The 9,245-nt window shown below is 48.4% G+C and overlaps 1 protein-coding gene across 2 annotated transcripts in view; it reads left to right on the top strand.

Annotated features, from left to right (window-relative positions):
* LOC141770064 (gelsolin-like) overlaps positions 1 to 9,245 on the top strand; it is a 19,146-nt gene continuing 9,901 nt past the window's right edge. Inside the window, exons 1-4 of one of the 2 annotated variants that reach the window (XM_074639705.1) lie at positions 1 to 287; positions 7,416 to 7,616; positions 8,457 to 8,611; positions 8,903 to 9,064. In XM_074639705.1, the coding sequence (XP_074495806.1) occupies positions 7,424 to 7,616; positions 8,457 to 8,611; positions 8,903 to 9,064 (510 nt within the window). In that variant the 5' untranslated portion in view covers positions 1 to 287; positions 7,416 to 7,423. Of the gene's footprint in view, positions 288 to 7,415; positions 7,617 to 8,200; positions 8,212 to 8,456; positions 8,612 to 8,902; positions 9,065 to 9,245 lie in introns of those variants that run through there. The other variant, XM_074639706.1, reaches the window with a different exon arrangement.

Here is a 9,245-nt window from a genome sequence, read left to right as displayed (position 1 = left end):
CACACACACACACACACACACACACACACACACACAGTATATCTAGATAGAGGTACACACAGTCCTGCTGCTGCTGAACATGACTGTTATTTGTTGAACAGGTTTCAGGTTTCACAGTTTCAGCCTGGTGGTGGATCAGCTGGGTGTGTCAGGATGGGGGTGGAGGTGTTGGACAGGTAGAGTTACCTGCAGCCCCTCCCCCCCCCCACACACTCCGTCAGTGACTCAGCCGTGTGCAACAAGTTCACATCGCATCACCTCACATCCAGCTGAACTACTGCCTGAAGGTGAGTTAACTCTGTCTCTCTGTCTGACATCAGTCTGTCTCTCTGTCTCACATCAGTCTGTCTTTATGTCTCACATCAGTCTGTCTCTCTGTCTCACATCAGTCTGTCTTTATGTCTCACATCAGTCTGTCTCTCTGTCTCACATCACTCTGTCTCTCTGTCTCACATCAGTCTGTCTTTATGTCTCACATCAGTCTGTCTTTATGTCTCACATCAGTCTGTCTCTCTGTCTCACATCAGTCTGTCTTTATGTCTCACATCAGTCTGTCTTTATGTCTCACATCAGTCTGTCTCTCTGTCTCACATCAGTCTGTCTCTCTGTCTCACATCAGTCTGTCTTTATGTCTCACATCAGTCTGTCTCTCTGTCTCACATCAGTCTGTCTTTATGTCTCACATCAGTCTGTCTTTATGTCTCACATCAGTCTGTCTTTATGTCTCACATCAGTCTGTCTTTATGTCTCACATCAGTCTGTCTTTATGTCTCACATCAGTCTGTCTCTCTGTCTCACATCAGTCTGTCTTTATGTCTCACATCAGTCTGTCTTTATGTCTCACATCAGTCTGTCTTTATGTCTCACATCAGTCTGTCTTTATGTCTCACATCAGTCTGTCTTTATGTCTCACATCAGTCTGTCTCTCTGTCTCACATCAGTCTGTCTTTATGTCTGACATCAGTCTGTCTTTATGTCTTTAACTCATCATTAAACCAGAGGACCAGCTGTGGTTCTCTGACCTAATTCTGTCTGAGCTCCAGAAACAGGAAGGAACTGCTCTTCTTCTTCTTCTTCTTCTTCATCGTCATCATCATCACGGTGTGTTCAGGAACTAGATCATGTTGGTTTCCTGTCAGATTTAAATCAACATTCAGTTCATTGTTCCGTTTAGAGGGTTGAGAGGTGAGACCATCAGCTGTCTGACAGACAGGTGATGGTCTTTTGTTTAGTGTTGGAGAAGATGAGTCACTCTGCTCTATGGAAGATGAAGATGAGTCACTCTGCTCTATGGAAGATGAAGATGAGTCACTCTGCTCTATGGAAGATGAAGATGAGTCACTCTGCTCTATGGAAGATGAAGCCGACAGTAAACTCGCGGTTTCCTCCACTAAAGAGAGACTGATGTATTTCACTCAGTTAATAATAAACACAAACAAACTGGGAAAACAAAACAATAAAACAAAATGAAAATAAAAAGTCCACATTTAGATTTGACTGACAGTTTAACTCCACTAGAGAGTAGGCCACGCCCTCAGGGGAGGCCACGCCCCCAGAGTAGGCCACGCCCTCAGAGTAGGCCCCGCCCTCAGGGGAGGCCACGCCCCCAGAGTAGACCACGCCCTCAGGGGAGGCCACGCCCTATGGGGAGGCCCCGCCCCTCAGAGTAGGCCACGCCCTCAGAGTAGGCCCCGCCCTCAGGGGAGGCCCCGCCCTCAGAGTAGGCCACGCCCTCAGAGTAGGCCACGCCCTCAGGGGAGGCCACGCCCTCAGAGTAGGCCCCGCCCTCAGGGGAGGCCAGAGGCCGTCTAGAGGAAGTGGACGTTGTCACCCTGACATCACTCATTGGGTTGTGGACTGACGCTTTGAAGCCTCAAGTTCACCATTCTAGTCGTCTCCATCTTGGTTTTTGACCGTCTCCATCTTGGTTTTTAGTTGTCGCCATCTTCTTTTTTTGACCGTCACCATCTTGGTTTTTGTCTGTGGCCATTTTGTTTTTTAGTCGTCGCCATTTTGTTTTTAGTCGTCTCCATCTTGGTTTTTAGTCGTCTCCATCTTGGTTTTTTAGTCGTCGCCATCTTCTTTTTTTGACCGTCACCATCTTGGTTTTTGTCTGTGGCCATTTTGTTTTTTAGTCGTCGCCATTTTGTTTTTAGTCGTCGCCATCTTGGTTTTTTGACCGTCACCATCTTGGTTTTTGTCTGTGGCCATTTTGTTTTTTAGTCGTCGCCATTTTGTTTTTAGTCGTCGCCATCTTGGTTTTTTGACCGTCACCATCTTGGTTTTTAGTCGTCTCCATCTTGGTTTTTAGTTGTCGCCATCTTGGTTTTTGACCGTCTCCATCTTGGTTTTTAGTCGTGGCCATTTTGTTTTTTAGTCGTCGCCATTTTGTTTTTAGTCGTCACCATCTTGGTTTTTTGACCGTCACCATCTTGGTTTTTGTCTGTGGCCATTTTGTTTTTTAGTCGTCGCCATTTTGTTTTTAGTCGTCGCCATCTTGGTTTTTTGACCGTCACCATCTTGGTTTTTGTCTGTGGCCATTTTGTTTTTTAGTCGTCGCCATTTTGTTTTTAGTCGTCTCCATCTTGGTTTTTAGTTGTCGCCATCTTGGTTTTTAGTTGTCGCCATCTTGGTTTTTGGTCGTCACCATCTTGGTTTCTGGCCGTCTCCATCTTGGTTTTTAGTTGTCTCCATCTTGGTTTCTGGCCGTCTCCATCTTGGTTTTTAGTTGTCTCCATCTTGGTTTCTGGTCGTCTCCATCTTGGTTTTTGGTCGTCTCCATCTTGGTTTCTGGCCGTCTCCATCTTGGTTTTTGGTCGTCTCCATCTTGGTTTTTGGTCGTCTCCATCTTGGTTTTTGGTCGTCACCATCTTGGTTTTTAGTTGTCGCCATCTTGGTTTTTGGTTGTCGCCATCTTGGTTTTTGACCGTCACCATCTTGGTTTTTGGCTGTCTCCATCTTGGTTTTTGGCTGTCTCCATCTTGGTTTTTTAGTCGTCGCCATCTTGTTTTTTTGACCGTCACCATCTTGGTTTTTGTCTGTGGCCATTTTGTTTTTTAGTCGTCGCCATTTTGTTTTTAGTCGTCGCCATCTTGGTTTTTTGACCGTCACCATCTTGGTTTTTGTCTGTGGCCATTTTGTTTTTTAGTCGTCGCCATTTTGTTTTTAGTCGTCGCCATCTTGGTTTTTTGACCGTCACCATCTTGGTTTTTAGTCGTCTCCATCTTGGTTTTTAGTTGTCGCCATTTTGTTTTTAGTCGTCGCCATCTTGGTTTTTTGACCGTCACCATCTTGGTTTTTAGTCGTCTCCATCTTGGTTTTTAGTTGTCGCCATCTTAGTTTTTAGTTGTCGCCATCTTGGTTTTTGGTCGTCACCATCTTGGTTTCTGGCCGTCTCCATCTTGGTTTTTGGCTGTCTCCATCTTGGTTTTTGGTCGTCACCATCTTGGTTTTTAGTCGTCACCATCTTGGTTTCTGCCCGTCTCCATCTTGGTTTCTGGCCGTCTCCATCTTGGTTTTTGGTCGTCTCCATCTTGGTTTTTTGGTCGTCTCCATCTTGGTTTTTAGTTGTCTCCATCTTGGTTTCTGGTCGTCTCCATCTTGGTTTTTGGTCGTCTCCATCTTGGTTTCTGGCCGTCTCCATCTTGGTTTTTGGTCGTCTCCATCTTGGTTTTTGGTCGTCGCCATTTTGTTTTTAGTCGTCACCATCTTGGTTTTTGGTCGTCACCATCTTGGTTTTTGACAGTCACCATCTTGGTTTTTAGTCATCGCCATTTTGTCTTTAGTCGTCGCCATCTTGGTTTTTGGCCGTCAGCATTTAGTTTTTTAGTCGTCGCCATTTTGTTTTTAGTCGTCACCATCTTGGTTTTTAGTCGTCGCCATCTTGGTTTTTGGTCGTCACCATCTTGGTTTCTGGCCGTCTCCATCTTGGTTTTTGGCTGTCTCCATCTTGGTTTTTGGTCGTCACCATCTTGGTTTTTAGTCGTCACCATCTTGGTTTCTGCCCGTCTCCATCTTGGTTTCTGGCCGTCTCCATCTTGGTTTCTGCCCGTCTCCATCTTGGTTTCTGGCCGTCTCCATCTTGGTTTCTGCCCGTGTCCATCTTGGTTTCTGGCCGTCTCCATCTTGGTTTTTTGGTCGTCTCCATCTTGGTTTTTGACCGTCACCATCTTGGTTTTTAGTCGTCTCCATCTTGGTTTTTAGTTGTCGCCATTTTGGTTTTTTGACCGTCACCATCTTGGTTTTTAGTCGTCTCCATCTTGGTTTTTAGTTGTCGCCATTTTGTTTTTAGTCGTCGCCATCTTGGTTTTTTGACCGTCACCATCTTGGTTTTTAGTCGTCTCCATCTTGGTTTTTAGTTGTCGCAATCTTGGTTTTTAGTTGTCGCCATCTTGGTTTTTGGTCGTCACCATCTTGGTTTCTGACCGTCTCCATCTTGGATTTTGGCTGTCTCCATCTTGGTTTTTGGTCGTCACCATCTTGGTTTTTAGTCGTCACCATCTTGGTTTCTGCCCGTCTCCATCTTGGTTTCTGGCCGTCTCCATCTTGGTTTTTGGTCGTCTCCATCTTGGTTTCTGGCCGTCTCCATCTTGGTTTTTTGGTCGTCTCCATCTTGGTTTTTAGTTGTCTCCATCTTGGTTTCTGGTCGTCTCCATCTTGGTTTTTGGTCGTCTCCATCTTGGTTTCTGGCCGTCTCCATCTTGGTTTTTGGTCGTCTCCATCTTGGTTTTTGGTCGTCGCCATTTTGTTTTTAGTCGTCACCATCTTGGTTTCTGCCCGTCTCCATCTTGGTTTCTGGCCGTCTCCATCTTGGTTTCTGCCCGTGTCCATCTTGGTTTCTGGCCGTCTCCATCTTGGTTTTTTGGTCGTCTCCATCTTGGTTTCTGGCCGTCTCCATCTTGGTTTTTGACCGTCTCCATACTGGTTTTTAGTCGTCGCCATCTTGTTTTTTTGACCGTCTCCATCTTGGTTTCTGGCCGTCTCCCTCGTGGTTTCTGGCCGTCTCCCTCGTGGTTTCTGGCCGTCTCCCTCGTGGTTTCTGGCCGTCTCCCTCGTGGTTTCTGGCCGTCTCCCTCGTGGTTTCTGGCCGTCTCCCTCTTGGTTTCTGGTCGTCTCCATCTTGGTTTTTGGTCGTCTCCATCTTGGTTTCTGGCCGTCTCCATCTTGGTTTTTGGTCGTCTCCATCTTGGTTTTTGGTCGTCGCCATTTTGTTTTTAGTCGTCACCATCTTGGTTTCTGCCCGTCTCCATCTTGGTTTCTGGCCGTCTCCATCTTGGTTTCTGCCCGTGTCCATCTTGGTTTCTGGCCGTCTCCATCTTGGTTTTTTGGTCGTCTCCATCGTGGTTTCTGGCCGTCTCCCTCGTGGTTTCTGGCCGTCTCCCTCGTGGTTTCTGGCCGTCTCCCTCGTGGTTTCTGGCCGTCTCCCTCGTGGTTTCTGGCCGTCTCCCTCTTGGTTTCTGGCCGTCTCCCTCTTGGTTTCTGGCCGTCTCCCTCGTGGTTTCTGGCCGTCTCCCTCGTGGTTTCTGGCCGTCTCCATCTTGGTTTCTGGCCGTCTCCCTCGTGGTTACTGGCCGTCTCCCTCGTGGTTTCTGGCCGTCTCCCTCGTGGTTTCTGGCCGTCTCCCTCTTGGTTTCTGGCCGTCTCCCTCGTGGTTTCTGGCCGTCTCCATCTTGGTTTCTGGCCGTCTCCCTCTTGGTTTCTGGCCGTCTCCCTCGTGGTTTCTGGCCGTCTCCCTCGTGGTTTCTGGCCGTCTCCATCTTGGTTTCTGGCCGTCTCCCTCGTCTCCCTCGTGGTTTCTGGCCGTCTCCCTCGTGGTTTCTGGCCGTCTCCCTCTTGGTTTCTGGCCGTCTCCCTCTTGGTTTCTGGCCGTCTCCCTCGTGGTTACTGGCCGTCTCCCTCTTGGTTTCTGGCCGTCTCCCTCTTGGTTTCTGGCCGTCTCCCTCTTGGTTTCTGGCCGTCTCCCTCTTGGTTTCTGGCCGTCTCCCTCGTGGTTTCTGGCCGTCTCCCTCGTGGTTTCTGGCCGTCTCCCTCGTGGTTTCTGGCCGTCTCCCTCTTGGTTTCTGGCCGTCTCCCTCGTGGTTACTGGCCGTCTCCCTCTTGGTTTCTGGCCGTCTCCCTCGTGATTTCTGGCCGTCTCCCTCGTGGTTTCTGGCCGTCTCCCTCGTGGTTTCTGGCCGTCTCCCTCTTGGTTTCTGGCCGTCTCCCTCGTGGTTACTGGCCGTCTCCCTCGTGGTTTCTGGCCGTCTCCCTCGTGGTTTCTGGCCGTCTCCCTCGTGGTTTCTGGCCGTCTCCCTCTTGGTTTCTGGCCGTCTCCTTCGTGGTTTCTGGCCGTCTCCCTCTTGGTTTCTGGCCGTCTCCTTCGTGGTTACTGGCCGTCTCCTTCGTGGTTTCTGGCCGTCTCCCTCTTGGTTTCTGGCCGTCTCCCTCTTGGTTTCTGGCCGTCTCCCTCGTGGTTTCTGGCCGTCTCCCTCTTGGTTTCTGGCCGTCTCCCTCGTGGTTACTGGCCGTCTCCCTCTTGGTTTCTGGCCGTCTCCCTCTTGGTTTCTGGCCGTCTCCCTCGTGGTTACTGGCCGTCTCCCTCGTGGTTTCTGGCCGTCTCCCTCGTGGTTTCTGGCCGTCTCCCTCGTGGTTTCTGGCCGTCTCCCTCTTGGTTTCTGGCCGTCTCCCTCGTGGTTTCTGGCCGTCTCCCTCGTGGTTTCTGGCCGTCTCCCTCGTGGTTTCTGGCCGTCTCCCTCTTGGTTTCTGGCCGTCTCCCTCGTGGTTACTGGCCGTCTCCCTCTTGGTTTCTGGCCGTCTCCCTCGTGATTTCTGGCCGTCTCCCTCGTGGTTTCTGGCCGTCTCCCTCGTGGTTTCTGGCCGTCTCCCTCTTGGTTTCTGGCCGTCTCCCTCGTGGTTACTGGCCGTCTCCCTCGTGGTTTCTGGCCGTCTCCCTCGTGGTTTCTGGCCGTCTCCCTCGTGGTTTCTGGCCGTCTCCCTCTTGGTTTCTGGCCGTCTCCTTCGTGGTTTCTGGCCGTCTCCCTCTTGGTTTCTGGCCGTCTCCTTCGTGGTTACTGGCCGTCTCCTTCGTGGTTTCTGGCCGTCTCCCTCGTGGTTTCTGGCCGTCTCCCTCTTGGTTTCTGGCCGTCTCCTTCGTGGTTTCTGGCCGTCTCCCTCTTGGTTTCTGGCCGTCTCCCTCTTGGTTTCTGGCCGTCTCCCTCGTGGTTTCTGGCCGTCTCCCTCTTGGTTTCTTTTTGAGACATGTTTATAATGTTTCCTGAGGTAATAAATCGAGTAGGCTTATTTTCTCAGAGACTTCTCTAGACCCAGAGGAGGCGCCCCCTGCTGGCTGGTAGACAGGATGCAGGTTTAAGACTTCACTTCTCAGAGACTGAATGTCCCCGAGGTGTTCAGGTGTTGTGTGGCTCCGCCCCCTGCAGGTGACATCATGGTGTTCCATCCAGAGTTTGAGGGTGCGGGTAAGAGGGCGGGGCTTCAGGTGTGGCGAGTGGAGAAGATGGAGCTGGTTCCGGTTCCTCAGAGTCTGCGAGGAGGGTTCTACTCTGGAGACGCGTACCTGGTTCTCCACAGCACCGAGAACCGCCGAGGAGACATGCAGTACGACCTGCACTACTGGCTAGGTACTAATACTACAATATATCATGTACTAATACTACAATATATCATGTACTAATACTACAATACATCATGTACTAATACTACAATACATCATGTACTAATACTACAATATATCATGTACTAATACTACAATATATCATGTACTAATACTACAATACATCATGTACTAATACTACAATATATCATGTACTAATACTACAATACATCATGTACTAATACTACAATATATCATGTACTAATACTACAATACATCATGTACTAATACTACAATACATCATGTACTAATACTACAATACATCATGTACTAATACTACAATATATCATGTACTAATACTACAATACATCATGTACTAATACTACAATATATCATGTACTAATACTACAATACATCATTTACTAATACTACAGTACATCATGTACTAATACAATATATCATGTACTAATACTACAATACATCATGTACTAATACTACAATACATCATGTACTAATACTACAATACATCATGTACTAATACTACAATACATCATGTACTAATACTACAATATATCATGTACTAATACTACTACACCTGCAGTACAACCTGCACTACTGGCTAGGTACTAATACTACAGTACATCATGTACTGCTGAGCGTGTACAGCAGTACAGTAGTACTAGTACTAGAGAGAATGAATGAGGAAGTGAAGTGGCCCCGGGGTTGAACCCTGAGGGACTCCACACATCACGGTCTACTATATAGTACTATAGTAGTACTGGTACTAAAGTAGTAGTTGGTAGTAGCCTCAGTAGCTGATTGTGGTGTGACTCTGGTTCTGCTCTCTGATTGGTCGGTTGTCTTGCAGGTTCAGAGTGCTCTCAGGATGAGAGCGGGGCGGCGACCATATTTACAGTGCAGATGGACGATTTCCTTCATGGTGCACCGGTCCAGTACCGCGAAGTCCAGGGACACGAGTCCAGTACCTTCACCGGATACTTCAAAACCGGACTGAAGTACATGGTAACTACAGGAGTAGTACTACCAGTACTACTGTAGCAGTACTATGTAGTAGTACTACTGCAGTGTATATATATATATATATACTGTATTTATACTGTATATAATACATATGTATTTATACAGTATATATGTATATATATATATATATACTGTGTGTGTGTGTATATGTATATATACACACACACACTGTGTATATATATATATATGCATACACACACTATAAATTGAGCGTACTACTTGTACTGCAGTAAAGATCCATTTCCTGTGATGACATCACTTCCTCTCACACAGAAAGGGGGCGTGGCCTCAGGGTTCCAACACGTGGTGACCAATGACGTCGAGGTCCAGAGGTTGCTGCACGTCAAAGGTCGACGCGTCGTCAGGGCAACAGAGGTTCCTGTCAGCTGGGACAGTTTCAACCATGGAGACAGTTTCATACTGGACCTGGGAGAGGTGAGACAGGTGGAGAGGTGAGACAGGTGGAGAGGTGAGACAAGAGGAGGGGTGAGACAGGTGGAGATGTGAGACAGGTGGAGAGGTGAGACAGGAGGAGAGGTGAGACAGGTGGAGAGGTGAGACAAGAGGAGAGGTGAGACAAGAGGAGATGTGAGACAGGTGGAGGGCTGAGACAGGT

Source organism: Sebastes fasciatus, chromosome 6 (genome assembly GCF_043250625.1).
Source record: "Sebastes fasciatus isolate fSebFas1 chromosome 6, fSebFas1.pri, whole genome shotgun sequence".
NCBI classification, from domain to species: domain Eukaryota; kingdom Metazoa; phylum Chordata; class Actinopteri; order Perciformes; family Sebastidae; genus Sebastes; species Sebastes fasciatus.
Note: the sequence above shows the minus strand (reverse complement) of the source record. Positions and strands in the feature narration are given on the sequence as shown.